This window comes from Bacillus rossius, chromosome 1, assembly GCF_032445375.1.
Source record: "Bacillus rossius redtenbacheri isolate Brsri chromosome 1, Brsri_v3, whole genome shotgun sequence".
Classification (NCBI taxonomy): Eukaryota; Metazoa; Arthropoda; class Insecta; order Phasmatodea; family Bacillidae; genus Bacillus; species Bacillus rossius.
Genome location: NC_086330.1, coordinates 128,777,809 through 128,801,038, shown reverse-complemented (window position 1 = coordinate 128,801,038; position 23,230 = coordinate 128,777,809). Strand labels below are relative to the sequence as shown.

Genomic DNA, 23,230 nt, shown 5'->3' with positions numbered 1-23,230 from the left:
CCGAATATAGTCTGAATTCTCATTGTTTTTTCTGATATGGAATATTATAGTTGAGAATTTAATCTGTGATTTAGATTTCAAAGTCTCTGAGGTGGTTTCCCAGACTGGGGATGTATCTTGGGACCAGTTTTATTTCACTGTAAATTGCTCTTTACTAGTGAATGTTGATAACTTTGTGTATGGAATTTCAAAAGTGTACTAAATTATAGAAAATTTTAGCTTTTTCGCAGGTGCAGTAAATTCTATTTTGCAGCTTTCAAATCAGCTTATGAAAACGAGACACTCATTGTGAGGGGTTGTTTAATTTTCATGTCTGAACACAGTTTTCCTGTTTTTGTGCTAGGACAAATAAAACCCTGGAAGTAAGAGTGAAGTTACGTAGTTTTGTTATGGTGCACAGTTGAGTAAAGTAAAAAAAAATGGTAGGGTACCTAAGCTTTATCAGTGTTTGGGTCTTCTTGCACTTAATGCATATAGAACATGCTATATGTATCTATTATTAAGGTGTCATTTTACATCACATTTTAGTTGATTTGGAGAACTCAGAAGGCAAACTTAACCAAATGTGCTAAAAACAAATACCGGACAGCTCTGTGTTATTAATACAAGTGAGTGTGCAAAAAGTTGCCTATCAGCTAGGGGTGTCACTACAAAAATATTTTATAAATAAATAGCATATTTTAATTTTTCACCTCTACTATAAAATTTGAATCATTGGAGGTTTATATTTCCACTAAATAAATTTGTCAAAAACGTTTTTGCTAAGTAAGAAGATACCTATTTATTTTTACTGTTCAAATTTTGGTAATCTTAAATTCCAAACAAATACCATGAAAGGTCTTTAATCTGGCATTCTGTGGTTCAACATATTCTGACATCCGGCACCAATTAAGCCACCCAAGTTCATATTATTTTCGGATGGATATTTGGATGTTTACCTTGGCCACCAGGTCACATTACTGCACAGCCAGCATTTTAAGTTTACTCAGAGTTTATCATTACTGTCAGTTATCATTTGTATTCCTGTTTAAACCTTATTTATAAATGTTCAATAATCCGAACGAGCATCCCCCATTACAGACCTTCCACTATTTCATGTTAACATTACACACATCTTCTGCCATCTATTTGACTGGTGTAGTCAGGTTTGTCACACTCACATCTTGTAGCTGTCCTGTAATTATTATTCTCTAGGGCAGCGATTCCCAATTTTTTTGACCAAGGAACCCTATGATCTACTTTTCTTTTGACAGAAGAACCCCAAATCCTTCAAAGAAAGAAATTTGACAGTAATTGTCCCTGATTTATATGACTTTCGTCCTGACTCACGGAACCCCTGTGACCCTGCCACGGAACCCCAGGGTTTCGTGGAACACCTTTTGGGAACAACTGCTCTAGTCTTTATGCCTTAAATTTTTTTAAATTCTGCTTGTGTAACAACATGATTCGTATAGCACTCATTTTTAAGGAACCCAACCTGTAAAATTCATGTGGTCTTTTTTACTGCACCCTGAAACTGTGTTGTATTTGCAGGTGATTGTGGCGGTAGGAGGTGAAGATGACAAAGTGGTGCTGCGGTCTGTCGAGTGCTACGACACAGTCTCGCGGACCTGGAGAGCACTCGCCTGTCTGCCGTTTGCTGTCAGGTACAGTCGCTCAGTCTCTCGCTCGTCCCTGTGTGGATCCATGCAATCCCTTGTTTTTCATTGCGATCTTTCGAGTGGTATGTCACAGCCTCACGGATCTGGAGAGTGCTTGCTTGTCTGCAGTTTGCTGTCAGGTACAGTCGCAGAGTCTCTCGCTCATCTCTGTGTCGATCCACGCAATTTCTTGTTTTTTCATCCCATTGAATCAGTTTTTTGGTCCGGTTTTTTGACACATTTTGTTTGTTTCTATCATGAAAGTTGTCAAAATTTTGTGTGTACATCGTTGCAATAGCTGTCAACATTGAGACAAGTAAGAGGCAGACTTTAGTTGGTTCATGTTTATGTGAATACAGTAAAACACTCTTTAGAATTTTCCTGCTCAGTAAGCATGAATATTTAATTTTCATATTATTTATACAATTACACAGAATTGAATTTTTTATTAAGTTTGATTGACTAGTAAGCATTACTAGATTCTGAAAATCCACAATTTTCGTTACAAGGTTCCACTTGGCCTTGAAACTGTCATTACACACACAAATGAGTGGTTTTTGCTCTACCACTTGATGTTATCCACTTAACCAAACATCAATTAAGAAAATGATTTAAGTACACTGCACTCTATATCACAGACCTCAATATCCCGTATGTCAGACTTGCCGTGATGAAAATTTGGCAGAGAAAAGTGTACAATAATTTTTATACTTTGTAAATAAGCCATGCAAAGTTCTGCCTTAAATGGTTAAGAAAACAGTATCCACTTTATTTGAATGTTGGGGTGTATTTTATATCTGTTCTGCATTAAATATAGTAGTTACAGTTCTCCCTGTTTTGACAATATGTGTATAATATTTCTGTGAATGGTATAGAGTAAGCAAGTAGCTGCCAGGTAGTGAGGTTTGCAGAATAGACTGTCTGTGAGCAGGTAGTGTCTGAGGAAACCTGCAACAACATTCACTGTTTCCTAGAAACTGTGCTTTTCCTTCTGCAGTGATGTGGGCAGTGTATTATGTCAGAGATGACACTCATAAGGCTTGGGAATGTTTATGAATACATAATGAAAAGAAAGGAATGATGGCAGCAGTGGTCATGCGGAAGTAAAATCTTTCTTTTCCCAGTTCATTATCATGGTCATGAATAATAAATTAACTTTACCAAAAGTGTCTATTCTGCAGTAGTTATGTGCTGAAAATTAAAATATTTTTGGCACATATTGTGCAGTCCTTAATTTAATTTGTGAACTTCAAATTTACAGTGATTTTTTAGTATTCATATAAATTTATTCTTCTCATTGTACACTTGATCTCCTCTCTTCTCGCACCGAGCCCTCTTGGGTGAGAGCCAGGTATCCTGTAGAGAAGGTCGAGCTGGTTTTGGGGCAGGATTCGCAGTTGGCTGGTGAAGGTGAATAGCTAGTGGGGTGAGGGATGGGGCTAGGCTATTCATTGAAAATGTCGGATTTTACAAGGAACTTTTATTGACCTGAATGTCCAAACAGTTCAATTTGTCGCCTGCATCGGCTTTCACAACATACACTGAATTTATACACGGTACACCCTATCGTCAAGAAAGGGGGGGGGGGGGGGTAACAAATTCCCTAGGCCGAGATAGGTCCTCGGATGGCCTGACTCGTGAAGGAGGGGTGCGAGCAGCAGAAAACGGATAGCCAGTTGTTCTGCTGCTCCCCCTATGATCGTCCTATGGTCAGTGGGCGGAATCCAGCCTCACTGGCCGTCGGGCCGATCAACTGTCTTCAGGTGGATGACCTCGCCTTTATATAGGGAGAAATGCGCGGGAACGAAGAAAGGAAGGGAGGGGTGAACTAACTCCTCTTTGGAAGGGATGAGATGCGTGCGCATGAATATCGCCGAAATTTCCCTGCCCTGGTGGTGGAAGTATAAACTAGATATTAATAATTAAAAAGAAAAGATAAATGTGGCATAGATAATTATATGTACATACATATATATTCAATCCTATGTATTAAAAAGTATTTAAACTTGCTTTCACAACTTACTTATATACTTTTATAAATTATAAATATAGTTGGTAGATCGTCGTTCACAAGATGGCGTCCCAATGTACATGTTTAGCTGTGGCAAGAGAAAAATATACATTTGTTTACATAACTCGTCCATATTTACTATTATATTCTGAAGTGCATTAATATGTGTGGTTATAGCGACATAAAAAATAAAGGGCAAAGATGGTTGGTTGCTTTAATAAATTATTCTATTGTTCGTCGCTTTGTTTATAACCTACGACGTCGCACAGATTCGTCGCCGCATATTACGTGAGTAGGCCTACTGCCGAAATACCTTTTTCCCTGAATTGCTTCTGAACTTATTAAAACTCGTTTTGGGTTTAATTATAACGTAAAGTAACGTGATATTTAATCTTTTCCACACTGGTACCCTGAGGCGTTCCCAGCAATAAAACGGATATTTGGATGGCCCTTTGTGGGACCAGCATGTAGCCTCCTTTTTCTCCTACCTCGCTGCACCAAGAGCTCCTGAAATTACTGCTGGCCTGCATGACACCGGGTGCTTTACTCAGTTGCATCCGAGTGCACCCTTCTTCTCAGAGCTTGCCTGAGGTGAGCAATTTGGGTCAGGCTCCGGATTCAGATTCCCTACCATCCCGGCATGTGTGCAGGCCTGGTTGAGCCCAATTCCCACTGTGACTGTAGTTTCCTACCACCCCACCCACCATCCTCCTTTCCCAAAACTCTACCAAGAGCACTGACCGGCCATGACCCCGGCGGTCTGTGGCCTCGGCAAAGGCCAGTCTTCTAGCTTTCGAAGCTACTGCAAACACCATCTATCGGGTAACTCTACTGATAAAACTGAGCTAGTTCTCACCCTGCTCGCCAGAGGGTGTGAACCTGTCTGTGCACTCGCCCATATCTCCAGGCTTAGCAGAGGCGCTCTGTACACCCTCTCGTGGTCGTCTCGTGACCATAGCTTGAGTTAGTTTTTCTGCCTCATGACAAAGTGCATCACTGGCTAACTCCAGTTACCCCTGAAGGTAGGCTAACTTTGGGGCAGCTTAAGTTTTTTTAATTTTTTTTTTAGAGTTATCTTCTGTCCGCTTTGCCTGGCCGATCAGGAGGCACCTTCTACTCCCACCACCTTACTGTGCCCTGCGGGCCATTTAATTGCACAAGCTACTCGTGCCATCGACCTGAAGCTCCCGCGTGTGCTTCCCGCTCGAGTTTGAGTTAAGTACCGACGACTCTGTGATTGAGGGAAGCTTTCCCTAAGAGAAACTCCTTTTCCTTTCGAGCTGGACGTGCTTGTTGCGCGCTACTCGCGAGTGTTTTCGTGTATCATGATGTTGTGACCTCTGGAGTAACCCCACCAAAAGGCTGAGACTATATCTTTATCTTTCCATCCCCTTTGCGACACTTGTTATTGTAAGTTTTTTCCCATTTATTTTTTGACTTGCCATTTCTGACCACTGTCGACCATTTGTTTACATTGCGGTTCTTGATATCACCTTTTCAAGTTTTTCTTCTGTTCCTCCTTCAAAATTCTGCACAGTGAGATTACTGGCCATTACTGAAACCTTCGGCCCATTTCCGGAAGAACCATCCTCACGGCGGAGGACTGATTTTGGTCTTTAACCTGTTAATTTTGAAAATGAAAATGCATTAGCACAGCTAATTTTGTAATGTACCATTTCTTAAAGATGTATAGTTAATCTTTGTCATTACTGTTGCATAATCAAGGTATAAAGTTTGCATCGTATTATCTTATTACTACTGGTTAAAGTGATTATTTTAAGTCAAACTAGATCAACAAACAAAAATAATGTTCTATGGTATACTAACCTTGTGATGCAAAAGGCTATTTGGATACAATAATAAAATAACAAAAATCCATCATTTTTTTATAATAAAGCCCCATTTATGTAGCCCAAAAATCTGAAGTTATTTGCTACTTTCCAATCCACATGTTCTCTCCCAGTGGCGGATACAGAAAAATCATAAGGGAGGGGGGGGGCGCAGGTCTACCTCTTCCACACACTCCCTTGTTACGTCACCTTGGTTGCTTGGTTGCAGCCAGAGATCTTTTTCCAAGCTCTATCCGTTTCATTTACGTCTCGCCCGAATATTTGCTGTTGTTGGTGCATAATTGTGTGCTATATGTAGTTAAAATGGCCAATTGTGCAGTATACAAATGTCAAAATCACTACAGAAAAACTAAATATTCTGGAATGTAATATTTCTCTTTCCCTAAGAATGAAGAGTGTTTTAGAGTATTTATTTTCAATATTTTGTGTATGATCAACTATACGTTATATTTATATCAATGGATATATTTTGAGCAAAATATTAAGTTTTTATTTATACTAATGAAGTTGTTCAGTGTAAGTGTATGAACGTGTTCGAATTTGCATTGTATAACATGTCTCTTGGGGGGGGGGGGGGGGGGAGTCGCATGTATCCGCAATTGTGCAACATACAGATGACATTAATAAGCTTGCTTAGTCGTAATTTACCTTGTGATACCTTCCCTCCAACCACCTCCTCTACATTATGTTGAGTTACCTTACATATACACAGTCACATATTGAAAGGTTTATAAAAATCTGTAGGCTGGAAGGAGCTACGTTAATGCAGTTTTCGTGGGAAATATTAGATTACATATCTAACAATCAAAATTATTTATTTATTATTTTTAAAATTGTTAAAACATACATGTAGGATTTGTATTTGGTACTGAATAATCAATCAATTAATATGCAATAAGAAAACTAAACCATTGCAAACAATGTCGATAAAGAAATGGAAAACCAGAGTCTATCAACAACCCATGGCAGCATTCAAGCAAGAATCGAAAAAGAAATAACTTCCGGAGTGCAGGATGTATACTGTATAAGAAGGCTGACATACAAAGTGATATACTTTATACATCTTAGGTATTATTGTAGAGTTAATGAAATTGGCAATATAAAAAGTATCTGTTCATCTCACAGAATTAATTACCTACATTAACCAAATACAGGGATGATTACAGATAAAATCTCAGGGGGGTTGGGGGCGGTGCTAAAATACATCTTGAACTATGGGTGTAAAACAAATCAATTCACATGCAAAGCTTAGAAAACTTTATTCAAATGGTGTGATATATAGACGTAGTACAACAAGGCAGATTATGTTGGTATGAAGATACCAAACAATACATAATTCGTATCTCTTCTTTAAACGATGAATTCCATGCGCCTATTCTTCCTGGCAAATTGGTTAATTACATCATCAATAGGACAATCAACATCAAGGTGAGTGTTCAACAGAGCTAAGCCATTAAATCTATCCTCTCTCATTGTCGACCTCAGCCATGTCTTTGTACGCCGCAATGTTGAAAAACTTCTCTCTACTGTAGCAATAGATATCGGTAGACAAGCAAATATTTTGTACAGTGTGTGCAAAGTAGGATAGTCACTTCTGGGACAAACAGCCAACGCTTGCAGAACAGAATTAAGATCATCAAGGGCGTTTATGCTTGTTTTCTTGTAATGAAGAATCTCTGCCATTAGTCTCTTTTCAATCACGAAGGGTAATTCTTCGAATAACGAGATTTCAGTTAAGCACTGTTTAAGTTTATTTGCCAGATCATTACCATCATGTTTTAGTAGCTGAGAAGGCAAAAGTATGTTGAATTTAAAATGATAAATATTTTCTTCAGCAAAACGTTCTCTCATGTCAGCAGTAACATGGTCCACTGTTGGAATAAAAACAGTTCTTTTCCAATATGTGATAGCATCGTCATTGTGATCGCAGTTTGCCCTGTGGCTTTGCCTGCCTGTAAGACGAGGAACACTTATCTCCACATCCAACTCTTCCATAACTGTCTTCGCTTCCTGAACAATACGAGCAAAGTGGCCATCAGCATTAGCTCTCATATCGTCGTAAACCTTGAGCGTCAAATCTAATTTTACTTTTGCCAACGCAACGTCCAAACTAGGGTCTTGCAATATTTTGCTGACTGGATATGTTATGCTCATAATCTCACTCAGTGAAAATAGTGTGATAATAAACTCACAATTAGAGAGAGCTCGAAGGAGAATATTGGCTTTGGTTGCCGTTGTTCTGTCCCTCCAATTATGTATTTCTTTAAGAACTTTACATACTGGTCCGAGATCAGCTGCGAATTGAATAACAGCATCATGACGCTCAACCCATCTCGTTTGACAATGTGACTGCACCGAGTGTTTTAGGTGACTCTTCAATGTTGCGAATCGCTTGCTAGATGCTGTGAAGAACGCTACTACTTCTTCAATAGTACCAATTGCGTTTCTCACTCTTGTAATTCTGCAACTGCGAGAGACAGCAAGGTTGAGCTGGTGACTACGACACGGTGCTACTTGTGCGTTGATAGCTTTCTTTTTTATTGTAGTAACAGCTCCTTTCAATTCTGTCATATTAACTGAGCAACCATCACAGCCTATACCCACACAGTTCTCCAGTGACAGAGAAAGGCTTTCCATTCTCCTTAGAATCGTAGTACCCAATATCTCACCAGTAATGCTGCACTCTTCATGTTCATTATATGTGTTGCTACTAAAATCATTGTCTTTATGGATGTCAACAAAACCCAAAAATCTTTCGTGTAATTGGCCAACACCATTGACATATCTTGCAGCTAAACTCAGTTGGGCGATGTGCGCTATGTCCGTAGTCTCATCAAAGATGATGCTGTAATAACGAGATTCTTTAATTTCCTCCAGTATTCTTGATAACATCACTGTTTCACAGCATGTAATAAGTTCGTTACACATTGTTTTACTTATGTAAGTGGCGTTCGCTTTAGTGGTCTCGAGGTGCTGTTTTAGTTGCAAGTCTCCAGCATCGATTCTAAATCTTAGAAGAGCTCTAAAGTTTCCCTCATTACTCACTATATTTTCACGATCATTTGTTTCGTTTTCTAATAGTCTCCCATCATCTCTATGTCCCCGCAGAGGAATATTTTGCCTTCCATGAAATATTATTGTTTTTATTATAGGTACAAGACGGGTTCTGTTTTCTTTAATACTTTCCATTCTCTGTGTTGACAATTGATTTATGATCTCAAGTTCGCGGTTGTCTTGTGTCGTTAAAAAAATTTTTTGCATCTGTTGATGCTTCAATGTGGTACATGAGATGAGAATGAGTTTCAAGGTCACCATCTTTTCCAGTAAGTTTGGCAAACTTTGTAAGAGGTTCAGTCACAAGTTTCTTAGCAATGCTGGCCTTCTTTCCTCCGACCATTTTATTATTGACAAAAATTGAACAGTTAATGCAAAAAAGTCCTTTTTTAACTTGTGAGAAAACCAGCCAAGGATACTGTTCAAAATGATTATCGTGCACCTGTCTGCGTTCAACCCGTCCTCTCTTGTGGTGCTCAGAAGTAGGAAAGATATAACCTTTTTCAGGTTTCCTTGGAGCTGTGAGAAGCTTGTATATTATATCATCACTAAGTTTTCCCGACGATAATATATCTATGTAATTTCCAATATCCATGGGATTACAGGAATCGGTACCAATATTCGATGAACTCTGTTGCAGAGGTTTTAACGAAGTGCTGGATTCTGCCTGTATATCTGGGTCTTCTGGTGGTTTTTTTGCGGTTAAAACATGACCGGGATCTTCAGATATTTCCACTTTTCTTTTCCTTATTATAAAACGATCCATTTCAAATATTCTCTAGAACTTTACTTTCATTATGAGTATATGCGGACTGTATGAAATATTTATTTAAACTAAATTCTGAATAAATAACTGTCAGAGTTTGGTTGTAGATTGTGGATTGGCACTATTATATTATTACTGAGAAATTAGTATATATTAATTAACACTATTGTACTGAATCACTACTTGAAATACTTGATACTGATCACTCTTGTCTTGAATAATCTTCACACTTGCAACCACTAGAATGATGAACGATTCACTCATAAGTCTTAACACGTCGGCTTCGGATTATAACTTAACTTCCTGTTCCTACTTGGCAAACAACCAGTTTTTATACCACTACGTATTGAGAGTTCTCGGTACAATTATCAGTAGAATGTTCGCGAATTTCCTCGAACATATGCCAGACAGCATGACGTATCGAAATCACTAGAAAGAATGTTCGCAACTTTTCTCGAACATGCTAACATCCGCATCATCACAGGTAGTACCTATGCAAGTACAACTACTCGACTGAGGTGACGAATAAATTGTGCGTAGATAGATACGCGGGCGGCGGCGTGTTGTGTGGAAGGGGAGGTGAAACCACGCGCAGGTCGGCAACTGCTTTTGTTTTAATCGTGAATAAAACGGTCCGATTCATGATCGATATACAGTATGCAGTGAAGATAATGGCTGTCACCGTCGCCGCTCAAGTGAAGTGGAGAAAGGAAAATAAAGGAGGGTGGGAAGGAAGAAGGGAAGAGGCGTCTACTTTCTCCCTGCGTAAGCTGATGCGGTTTCTGAAAGGAAATATCAGAGTGTCGCATGCCACAGATAAATTACTGTTAGGAGTTTTCCATTTGTCTTCAACTCGTATTCACACGTAAATTTGACACACGTATTTATTCCGCCGCTAAAAGACATATTGAGCTATTGGTGTAAAACAAATCAAGTCACATGCAAAGCTTAATAAAACTTTATTCAAACTGTTTCCAAGACATGAAGTCGTTAAAGGTAAGTGTATGAATGTGTATTGTATAACATCGGCGGCCGGGTGCGCGCCCTCCCCTTGCCAAGAACCATGCTTGGTGCTGGGCTGCCCTGGTCAAGGGGGGGACGCGCACCCCCTGCGCCCCCCCTATGAATCCGCCACTGTTCTCTCCCCCTTAGGTGAGGTATACTAAATTTGTTTGTGAAATGCGCAAACTTGTCTCTGACGAAATTTACTTAATTTGAGTGGTTTTCTAGCCAGCATGCCTTCTAGGACAGTTGTTAGCCCGCAAAGGAAACAATTTTTATGTCATACAGAGCGTGAGCATTGTAGCAGTTGATTTGATACTTCTCTTAACTATTGCCTTCAGGTTTCTAATATCTAAACCAAAGGATGGTTTCCCTTACAGCCTTTCCTCCAATTTAATCTGTAATGAAGGTAGTTTACACAGTTGTTTTACACCTATTTTAAAATTTTGGACCTGGAAGCAATGTTGCCAAGAGTTCAAATCTGTAGGATTCACTGGCAGGATCTGAATTTGTGGCTCAATGGTTTAGCGCATGGGGTAACTGACGCAAGTCACCTCACCAGGCAGTCTAAGCCTCTGCACGCGATAAGTTCATAATATTACAAAAGTCATAGTTTTGGCTTTATTATTTTTTCAATATCAGTTTCCCTATTAAAATTGCCTCCAAAGCGAAGGATTTTTTTTGGCTTACCTTGGTATCTAGGCCCATTTGCTGCCATCTTTACTGTCTGTGTTTCATACAATGAATAATAAGCCTAAGCATCATACCGGTACATTCTGCGACCTGAACAGTTCTGAAATTCACTGAAGTTCGCCACTCACTGGTGCAACTTCGGTAGTACCTATTTAGTATAGGGATGTCGAGGTCATCTTTCATAAAAATAGTGACTGAGAAACTAGAGAATTCTCAGGCTAAATTAAAAATACTTTAAAATAGTGTGGACTGTTGGTTAGGTTAAGTTAGCTACAATAAAAATACTGTGAAATTGTGTGAACGTTGGTTAGGGTAGCTACATTATAAATACATACTTCTAAGTAATAAGGGCAGTTGGTTACGTTAAGTTAGCTACATTTTAAATTGGAAATTCCTAACCAACCATTTAAATTATTTTTTTAATGTAGTTAATCTAACCTAACTAACCATCCACTCTTGTCAAGTATTTTTAATGTAGCGAACCTAATGTAACCAACCATCCACTCTTCTAGAATATTTTAAATGTAGCTAACTGTACCTAACAACTCGTTAAAATAGTAAACTACTGGTAAACCACTAACTTTTATTTTAATAGAAAAGTGGCTTTCCTTCAAAATTACCAAAGTTTTAACCAATGAACACAAAACTTCTAGCCAAATACAGCACATATGCTATAGATTTAATATTCAATATGATTTAATATTCAAATCCTCACAATTTGATTTTAGATGAACAGGGAGAGAAAACAACCTGGGGCAAAAAAGCCAAAAATGTACAAACGCAGCCTCGGAATCTTAGATTTATCATAAATCATTTAAACAATGTTAAGTTACTAAGAGGTATATTTCTTACAGGCGGTTTTGATTTCAAAAATTAGTTATAATTGAATATACAACAAATATGTTACCTTTATGGAAATGTAATTTGAAGAAGTATTTAACTAAGTATGTCTTGATGGATGACATAGTGATAAGACACCAGGCTTAAATTTCAGAGGACTGTAGTTGGAATTGCACTGTGACCATCGTGCTTTCCTTCCCCAGTTTCCTTGTACAGTGTTGTTGAGTTTATTCCTCTCTAATAGACCTCAAGATGTTAGGTAAAAAAATATTTTCTGTGTCCATGTTTAAATCTTTTAGTGTGTTGTGTTATATTTTATTTGCAGCAAGCATGGACTTGTGGCTTCGGGCAAGAACACCTTGTACCTCGCCGGCGGCGAGTTCCCAGACGGCAGTGCTTCGCGCTCCATGTGGCGATACGACCCCGTGCTGGACGTGTGGCAGGAGATGGCGCCCATGCTTGTTCCTCGCTCGGAGCTCGGTGAGTCCCGTAGCCTTCGAGGTTCGTTCTCCTTCTTAATTTACTCTGAATTGCTTATGGGCCCTTTAAATGTCCTTCAAATTTACCATAGATCCTATAAAAATCTTTAATAAACATGTTATTCAAGTTGTATATAATAATTTAAAACACATTGAGTTGTGGTAATTTATTATTTTATTTTGGAGTCTGGCAGCAAAGCAATGTTTCGCACACGGACTTTGTGAGTGTTTCACAATATTGTATTTAGCTCCTTAAATACTCTTTGTACCTGTGTTTCTTCCTGAAATGGTGTAGTAGCAGTTTTTTTAACAACAATAATATATTTTTTTCTAATGGTAAACTGTGAGTACAGAATAAAAAAAATTATTGATATTCATTTATATCTGAAGACATTTAATGCCTTATAAGGCTCCTTAAAAAAAGGCTTAAATTTTCATTAATGTAAAAAGGTATGAACAAGGTTCTTATTTTGCAGCACATACTTGGTACTGATTATTGATTATCTACATCTCTGACAGTTTTGATTTACATGGTGTTTTAGTGTGGGCATTCGGATGCATAATGAGTTTTTACAAAGGAGAATATGTGTTTATCCACTCTTAATAATTTAAAATGTTATTTTATAAAAAAAAAATTAATTTTAAAGCAGCAATACACTAGTAGAGGCTTGAAAAATCAAAGTGTTTTTTTTTCTTAAAAGTGGTGTTAATTTTTTACGAAGTTCACAACAAATAGCAAGGTTATTTTATTTTATGTGTTTTATTCTTTGATAGCTTAGAATCTTTTAAAAAAATTTAAGATAGTCCTGACTATGTTTTGTAAATAACTTCAAAGAAATTCTGTTTTGTGAACATGTCATCTCACTGCATTTAATACTTAAGGTGCAGTTAAATTCTGTCAGTGTTACTTAAGTCAACAAAAGACAGCATTGAGAACACATTGGCTTCTTTTGGGTTTAGTGGTATTTACTAGAGCTTTTCTGGTGCTACTTTTGTCAAATTGAGTGGTTTAAAATGTTTCTTTTAAAAGAGGAAGCAGAAAATATTAATAACAAAATTTAGTTCTGCCACTGCAGAATAAAAGCAGTTGTTCAGAAATCAAGGTATTAAAAGTTAAAGTAAATAATGCAGTGATACCATGTTTTCTCGTATAATCGTCGCACATTTTATTCTAAAATCAAGTTTGAAAAGTAGGGGTGCGACCATTATGCGGAAAAAATTTTTTTGTTAGGTAAAGTTATTCATAAAAACAAAACCCGTTCATGGAAAGTACGTTTATTTAAAAAAAGGTGGAGTATACAAGAGCATGCCAAACAATCTATATTAATAATTCCTTAAACAAAAACCTTTCTTCAACTTTAAATAGAAAAACCAAAACTATAACGCGAACGCAAGCCACTTGAATCTGACATGAACTAACGTGTCGTAGTACACACTTGCCACGAAAGAATGCGGGCTATCAAATGTAGTTAACTCGGCGCCTGACAGATAGCGCGCGTTGCATCCAATGGGCGCGATATCGATATTCGACTACGTGCGCGCGCTCTATACGGGAAGCAACATAAATAAACATGAATGATGCGCTGGCTACATTTGTGTAAGCGGTACGCCGCGGTAACGCAATCAGATAAAGGAAATACCTTTTAAAAACGTCTTTAAAAGAAAATTTACACGTCAGACAACTTTGTATTTCCGTTAATTAAATAAATAAGTGGTAATGACCGAAACAAATTTTAGATTATACCTACACTGCGGCGATGCAGATGATCAGATAAAGGAAATAACGTTTAAAAACATCTTTATAAGAAAATTTACACGTCAATCAACTTCGTATTTTTCCGTATATTTATTAAGTTAGTGCAGACCTGCCAACTCTCACGATTTTGGTGTGAGGCTCACGATTTTAAGGTCCATCTCACGCCCTCACGCTAAAATAGTGTTTTCTCACAATTTTTCGGGGCCCCAAGATTTTGTTTGTAAAAGTTACAAAACAAGTTTTACGAAAGCTTACAGTAATGTGTTTCCATCAATACTCGAGCCACGTAAAGGAAGCAATTTTGCGTTTTGTAGCGTGTGCCGTGCTGATTTTTCTATCTCGCATAGTGGAAGAGGAGACATTGTGAAACATGTCGCTACAAAAAAACACAACTAACACGTGAACAGTGATAATAGTGTTAAACGAGCAGAATGTTATTTTACATCTTTCTTAGTTGCGGCCCTGCATGATCACTACACAACAGCGCTAAATTATGTTCAACTTAATTAAATCTGCAACCTATAATTTGTTGAAATAAATTTTGAAGCAGAGACCATGTAACATATGTACAGGTATGTCACTTAAATTTAAAGATTCTCATTTGTTGTTTTTTATATCTAACCTGTATTTATGGGCCTGAAAATTTTTATCGAGGACCTCATGATTTTTTAAATTTGAATGTTGGCAGGTCTGTTAGTGGTAATGACCGAATGAATATTAGATTTCTACTTTAAAATACATTGTTTTATACGGAAAAGATTCCTACACAAAGCGCTCTGCATCTATACTAGCGGGACCAAAAACATCATGCGACGTTTACGCGAGAAATTTTTTTTATCCCAATTTTGACAGTTTAAAATATGGTTGCGACGATTACACGCGTGCGACCATTAAGCGATAAAACACGGTAGTTGTCGTTGGCTAGGTGTGAGAGTGACGAAAGGGAGGGGTGACCTACACTGACCAAAAAAAAGGGAAGAAAAGAGGACAGACGTGGAAGGAACTCTGCAACCAACTCTATTAGCTTGCTCTCACTCTCCCCACCCCCCCCATTTCCCCCCATCCATGCTTTTCAAAGTTTTATGTACATTAAATTTAGTAGAGACCTTTTTTATCCATAATTAAATATGGGAAGATTTATTCTATTCAATAATTCTCTACATTGCACCGTTTTCGAGATATTTTTGCTGAGAAAGTCGTAAAAATGTAATATTCATAAAATGAAATTTTTTTTTAAAGCATTCATGCAAGAAGTGAAAAAAAAAAAATGGAAAAAGTATTTCAACATCAAACATCAGAAATCATGTCATTTATCTAATTTATCACGACAAATTTTTCACATCTCAATACATATACTGTATTTACTCGTATAATGTCCGCAGTAATTTGGCTACATTTTTGACAAAAAAAAATGGGGTGCGGACATTATGAGGTGAAGTCTGAAAAAAAAATTTTTTCCTCAAAATTTTACATGTTTTGTGTCGAGTAAAAAAATTGTTCTCTCATAATTAGTTTACTATTACCCTGATTTTACGTATGCTCACGGTTCCGCGGATTTCATTAGTAAAATCGCTGCTTCGTAAAATTGGCACCCTTCCCTCGGCCCAGTTGAAAAATATTAACCTCAGCACACTACTTCGCAGAGTGCTGGTGACTGGCGACCCTCCGCAGCAGACATGAGAAATGTGACAGGTGTCGAGATAATTGGGTGCCGGCGATCAATGGAAGACGCCACTCATTTTATTTTCTTCTCTCACTCGCGTGTGCGCTCTTACGTTCAGAAGGCGCAGCCAGTCTACAAAAAATAACGCCTTGCGTGAAAAGATATTTTTTTAATCTTTCATTGAGATGGCCACTAACGTCGGTAAATTTCCATCCTGTTACTGTGCCTTTCAGGGGTGGCCGAGGTTGCTTTTTCTGGTGCGGACTTTATGCGGATTTTAAAAAATTCCATTTCAAGTATTTAAAAAGAAATGTGCGGACATTATGCTATGGCGGACATTATGCGATTAAATACGGTAAGTGATCTTTAATGTGTTTTTATTGCAGTTTTAAAAATTGCAATCAGCAAAATTTAATTTTTTTTAGGTTTTACGGTATGATATTGGACTAAATAATACTTGGTCAAATCATATTTCCGATAGAATTAGGAGTGACTATTGGAGTTTAATGTTATAAATGTGAAAATAATCATAAAATAATATGTTCTTAGCTAAAGAAATGGAATTTAAATTTTAATGTCTTATGTATGGATGATCCAATCAATAAATTCCTGAAATACTCACATTTTTTTTTAGAATACTAAAAATTTAATATTAATTGAAAAAAAAAATGCAAATTTTTGGAGGAAATGTAGTAAATTCTTTACTTGTACAGTTACAACTGTGAAGTCTTATAATTATGTGTTTCCAAATATATTTTGTACGTTTATTATGAAATTATGTAAATAAAAATTCAATATGTATTGATGTGGGAAACTTAGCTCATGAAACAAGCATTTAAAAGGTTAAATGTTGTAACTAAATGGTTTGTATTTTTTATTTCTGTACATTATATACTTTTCGATTTTTGAGAAATGGATTTGGTTTCAAGGGATTGATTCAAGATACTCTTAGAGATTCTAATTCAGTATTTGAAACCTAAATAATGGGGATTTCAGTGGTGAGGGTATTTTTTTTCCTTTAGCCTACAAACAGTACAAAAGTACCTACATTTATGTTAGATGGATGATTAAAAACATTAAATATTGCGTTGTGTTTGTTGCAGGACTGGCGTTGCTGGACGGAAACGTTTATGCAGTAGGGGGCTGGGAAGGTTCTTTCCGGCTCGACACAGTGGAACGCTACAACCCGGAAACTAATTCCTGGCACTTCATCCCGCAGATGAGGATAGCAGTAACCAGCCCCGCTGTGGTCTCTCACGACGGCATGTTGTATGTCACAGGTAATATGCTCTCCAGCCATATTCTGGGTGCCGGCGTTCACTTACATGAGACACATTTGGATGGTGGTCACCTGTACTTGTGCACCTGGAATGTACGTTCATGATATACTCAGACTTATGGAACTGTGCAAAAGGAAATAAAGACATCAATACATTAGATGCCAAAACTAAAATGTGTGAAAACTTTAAATATATAGACTACAAGAAGTGCTGGGAAAGGATTTTTTGTATTTTTTTTTTTTTAGTAATGGGTGGATGTGGTAGCATTTTAAATGACTATATAAGTTTTATTGTAAATTTTAGTGAAATAAAATAAGTGTTAAAATTAGGGCTGTGCGGGAAAGGATTTTTTTGTTTGGGAAATTCTCGGGCTGGAAAATATTTTTCCCGCGGGAAACGAGAACGGGATCGGGAAAAAATTGATTAAAATTAGGGATGGGTTGAATCCACGTTTTGGTCAAATCCGAATCCTTGTTCGAATCATCAGTGTTTGTCATCAAATCTCGAATCCCAGTCCCACACTAAACTTCACCACATGTTATTAAAAAAAATCACACATTTATTTTAAAAAATTACATAGGCCTATGTATTAAAAAAAATCACATGTGTATTTATAAAATTATAAAATATGTAAGTGCATAGTGTATACACCTGATATAAAATAGAGACAAATAACCTCAACAACTACACACGTAAGTTTGCATCTGTCTAATTCTCTGTTAAATTAAACCTTCCTATGTTTTCAATAAAATACATCTGTATAACAGACACCGTTTAAAAAAGTTATGTTTTTTTCTGCAATGTTATATGTATTATTGAAGGTTGGAAATGATAGAGTAGTTATGCTAATTGACAAAATGCAGCGCAGTTTATCTTATGTTTGTGCTATTTCCGTTATCTTAATAATATAGTTTAGGTATACAATTTTCAATTACTACCGTATTTACTTGTGTATAGCGTGCACCACGATTTTTGCAACAAATTACAAAGAAAAAAAAATTTTTTTTCCCCCCATAAATAAATTTTACTAACATTTTGTGGTACCTGTTAAGTCATTACTTATGAAACAAATTATTATTTACATTGATGTGTGGTGATGTGTCAGGAAAATACTGAAATTAAATACTCTTCCACCTAAAAGCGAAACTTTTGTGGCATACTGTACCATCTGAAAAGACACGAGCAAGCTAAACTCTGCTGTCTAGACGAAAGATAATGAAGCGCTGCATCGTCACAACTGGTACGAGGACGGGAGGGAGGGAGGCAGGCAGGAACGGGACTATGATCATCAAGTAACCTTGACAGTTGACAGGACTAAACACCACCACTTCCGTCACGCTATGTTGCTAAGCTGGTGCGGAGGACTAGATGAGTCACAGGTAGCTGCTGGGACCAGGAAGCAAGGAAGTGGGCGGGGGACTGGTAACAACATTCTCTCTCTCGTTCTCTCTCTCTTGTTCTCTCTCTCTCGTTTTCTTTCATTCTCTCTCTCGTTCTCGTTCTCTCTCTCGCTGGAGGCGACAAGTGGCGAAGTGGCATTTCTCCCCCCCCCCCGCACTGTTACTCGCTGCGGCGCTGGCTTTCTGTAGAGGGGGAGGTCTAAAAATAAACAAGAGACCATGATGTGCGAGCTTGCGTGCGTATGTGTGTGTGTGTGTGTGTGGAGAAAGAGATAGAAAATGAAGAGAGTGAAGGAATAGTGAGCATTGAGAAACGCACTCTCCTGCAATCTTTCCCTTTAAATGTGACCCATCACCCGGCAGTTAACGTTTCCCCGCCTTCCCCATCACCTTTTTTTCCCAGTGTATAGTGCGCATCCTTGATTTTTTTCCCTTTACTTGAGGGAAAAAAGGGCACGCTATACACGAGTATATACGGTAAAACTCTTAAAAACCCACCTCGAATCCCACTTCAAATCCTACGAATTCTCGAATCCATAGGATTCGGTATATTCGACGAATCCAAGATTCGAAAATCACATCTCTGATTAAAATATATGCTTCCTATCATTTTTTTATCCTGTAAATATGTTTATTTTTTTTTATATGTTTCAAAATAATTAATTATAAACTAAACCTACATTTAAAATTAAACTGTAAATATATACAGGGTGTATCAAAATTCATGTTGCAATGGTTGAGGGTAGAAAGCTCTTATTATTTGCAACCAATTTTTGCCAATAAACATGTTGCAGGAAATGCGTTGTTAAGCCCCTGTAGCCCCAGAAAGAGTCAGCGTAGGCAACCCGTTGTAGAGTGTTATGTTGTGGATGTGCGGGCGTTCGAGTAGAGCAGGGGCGCAACAACTAAATTTCCAAGGGGGGGGGGGGGGGGGGGCAATATACCTTTTTATAAAGAATCATCGATCCCCCCTATTGTAGCGGGAGGTCCGGTGGTCCTCCCCCGGGAAAATTTGTATTTCAAGGTGGAAAATGGTGCTATTTAAGCAGTTTTATTATCTAAAAATTGATTAAACAGCACTTTCTTTGCCCCCGTTTGCCCCCACTTCAAGGTTTCAGAGGGGGGGCAAAATACCCTTGCCCCCCCCCCTCCCCTGTTGTTGCGCCCCTGGAGTAGAGAAATAACTGTTTTAATCGTGGCACAGATTTTAATTTCACTCTGAAATCAATCACAGCTTCGGCTTTGTTTCACAACATTGAAATTGTTGCATACGTTTTAACAACGTGACAGCCTAAAGCAACGGCTCAAAAACACGCCCACCTTGAGCGACACAGAGGTGGCAACAGCGAATCATGTTTTCACGGATACGCTGGAGCATGTGTGGAGTCGAACTTATGATTTCGAACGCTTCAATGATTCGCTGTGTAAGCTCTTCTACCGTTTCTACTGGCGTAGCGTGGATAAGCCCTTTTACATAACCCCACAGAAAGAAATCTAACGGGTTTAGGTCCGGTGACCTTGGCGGCTATGCGACAGGGCCCGCTTGTCCAATCCATCGGTTTGGAAATGTTTGGTATAAATACTTGCAGGTAAAAATGAGATGGTGCCTCGTCATGTTGGTACCACATTACACGTCGGACATGCAATGGAACCTCTTCAAGAAGACCTGGTAGTTCGTTCTAAAGGAAGTGGAGGTATCCGGCGGCGGTAAGTCGTGGCAGAAGAAAAAAAGGCCCGATGAGTACGCCGTCAACAATACCGGCCCACACATTACTGAAAAACGTTCCTGGCGAGCTGTAACACACGTTGCATGCGGATTGACATCATTCCAAACATGACTGTTGTGCGAATTGAGAATAGCGTCTTGAGTGAACTTGGCTTCATCGCTGAATAAAACCGCTAACTCGGGGTTCCTCAATACTCTTTGAATGTACCAATGAGAAAAGGTCATGCGAAGAGGATAGTCCGCCGGACCCATGTGTTGCACTTTTTGAAGGTGGTACGGGTACAAGAGTTGCTCATGAAGAACTCGCCAAACAGCCATTTTGTCAGCGTCCATATCGGAACCTTCTGCCCTTGTGCTTGTATCCGGACTCTCCTCAAATCTCTGAAGTACATCTTCAAAACTGGGAGTACGAACCCTGCGTGGAGTACCAGCATTTGGTCTTGTGACGGCACACGTACCAGTATTACACATTCGCTGAGTAAGTCTTGCAAACATGGTATGAGCTGGAATCCTACGACCCGGATGTCGTTCTTCGTACAGACGACGGGCGGCTCGGCCATTTTGTCTAGCTTCCCCATAAACAAGCAGCATGTCACTAAACGTGTACTCCATTGAGCTCCACTAAAACATCGCCCTTTTCAGAACCACAGCGAAAGAAATGACACCACGAGTTTGCTTGTACGACAGAACAGTCAACGACAGACCACCAGTGATATCAAAACACACTGCGACACTGCAATGTCACGCTGCGCAGTGCTATGGCACGGCACGAACGGAAGAAAAGAGGTGAGGGCGCCACCAAGGGAAGTAAAAAGGGGCGGGGGTCAGCCTTTGACATCGTACAGTCCTCTCGAGCTCTGCCCGGCATCGTAAACACGTAATTCACCACAGCATCGTCTGTCTCGCACAAAGCCCAACGGGTTGCCTACGCTGACTCTTTCTGGGGCTACAGGGGCTTAACTACGCGTTTCCGGCAACATGTTTATTGGCAAAAATGGTTGCAAATAATAAGAGCTTTCTACCCTCAAGCGTTGTAACATGAATTTTGATACATCCTGTATAATGTAACAAATGTTAATTTTGACAGAATAGCACAGAGTGCTGGCATGTCAACAAATATTGTATAAAACACTGTAAAGGGTACTTTATGTAAATAAAAACTCTTGAATACTAATACTAAATACTCATACTACCAATCCAAAGGTTGATGGATCGAAACCCCGCTGCCGCGATACCTCCCATTTTTGTACTTGTAAAAATAAATACGGCGCGCGACACTAGTGCTCCCTAGCTTCCTAAATTAGAATCATCGCCCGAGCAGACGATGCTCCACGGGACGTCAACAACCACCTGAGGATTCCCTCCACGTGGCTCCCGGCCACGCCCTACAGGCCACGTGGTGCCACGCCCACCTCCTGCCACGCCCACCCGGACACGTGGTTTCACACCAACCTGTTTGATTGTTTACAGTGTCACTGAACCCGCGTGCTCCACCTACTTGGGAAAACAAACCAAATGTTCACGTAGTAAACACAGACTGCTAAGCAAGAGAGCGCATGCTGCGTGGCTAGGCCAGTAGACTGTATCACTAGCAGGTAGCAGCCGGGCTGAGGAGGGGTAGGAAGTGGGCGGGATTTGTGACAAACAACATGCTCTCTCTCTTTCTATTTCTCGCTATTGGTTGCCCTTCCCCTCACACTGTTCTAAAAATAAACCAGCCAGAGAGAGCGTGGATGTGACCATATATCTTTCTCCCTCTTACATCGTTATAACGTCAAAAACTAGCATCACAAGCATCTTCGTTTCTATCTTGACAAGTTTTTGTGACGTCCTATGCATGGATTCCAAATACTACCTGCTTTGAATTTTGCCCCTTTGAATTTTTGCTTGCATATTCCCACACTTTTAATGGCAACATTTCATGCATAACACTGAAACCAATTTTTTTAATTTGAAGCATGTATTGTAGTAATCTAATTTGTATTTGTGGAAACCTTCTTGTCTTATTGCAATAGCATCTGACATCTGAGCTTCCCCTCCATATCACATTTGTCTTGTAGTTCAGTGCATTCGGTGAAAGGAGAATTTGTTAGAAAGGGGGGAGGGGGAGCATGCGATGCACTCTTTACTTCTGTAGTAATAAAGCGAAACTCATTGGTACCATTGCTATGTTAAGACACATCACGAAGACGTCACTTTTAATAATAGAATATTATTGAAGGTGCGAACCTTACTGTGATAATGTTAACAAATCAGATCTATATTTACCAAATAGTTGTGGCAAATTTACGTGTGCTTATCGGTTGAAGACAATTGAAAACTCCTCACAGTAACTTGTCCGTGGCATACGACACTCAGGCACTTCCTTTTAGAAACAGCATCAGCTTACGCAGGAAGGATGGAAAATGCCTTTCCCTTCTTCTCTCCCTCCTTTATTTTCCTTTCTCCACTCCACTTACCACCCCTCCTTGACCTTGCACAGTGATGTTGACAGCTGTTATCTTAGCTGCATCTCTGAGCTCGATTATGAGTCAGACCATTTCATTCGCAATTAAAACAAAAACTGTTGCAGATACAAAAAAAAAATTCATAGATACCTTTCTTTTCATAATTTAATTTCCTACATCTCTTATTCTAAGCATTTTTTCACTACAGTACACTGTTTTCGTGATATGGTGTTAAATTAAGACATTTTGGGAAGGTTAAGGATTTTAAATTAGACTAAAATTTTCTATATTCGGTTATTACAAGTACTGGTAGTTACAATGATTTCTCTCACCATTGTCAGCTTTCATAGTAGCAAGGTTCCACTGTAGTAAGAATGAAAATTAAAATCCCATTAAAAATGTTTATCACATCATATAATAACTTCTGAAAATTAGACAAATAATACTTAAGTGGAAGGTTGGTTAGATTAAGTCAACTACAGTAATTATATCGAAAATGTTTGTTAAAATATTTAAATTATGATATAATTTTTTTTTAAATTATGCAGCTAACCTAATTAAACCTAACTAACCAACCTTTCATTTCAGTTCAGTTCCTATTCGCCTTACTTTCCACTACCTGT

At 38.6% G+C, this 23,230-nt stretch overlaps 1 protein-coding gene across 4 annotated transcripts in view; it reads left to right on the top strand.

Annotated features, from left to right (window-relative positions):
* Nucleotides 1–23,230, top strand: part of LOC134545858 (kelch-like protein 5) — a 185,046-nt gene that overhangs the window by 25,458 nt on the left and 136,358 nt on the right. For all 4 annotated transcript variants that reach the window (XM_063388640.1, XM_063388641.1, XM_063388642.1 and 1 more), the window contains exons 6-8: nt 1,534–1,646; nt 12,182–12,336; nt 16,858–17,034. In XM_063388640.1, coding sequence (XP_063244710.1) covers nt 1,534–1,646; nt 12,182–12,336; nt 16,858–17,034 — 445 coding nt within the window. The remainder of the gene's footprint in view (nt 1–1,533; nt 1,647–12,181; nt 12,337–16,857; nt 17,035–23,230) is intronic.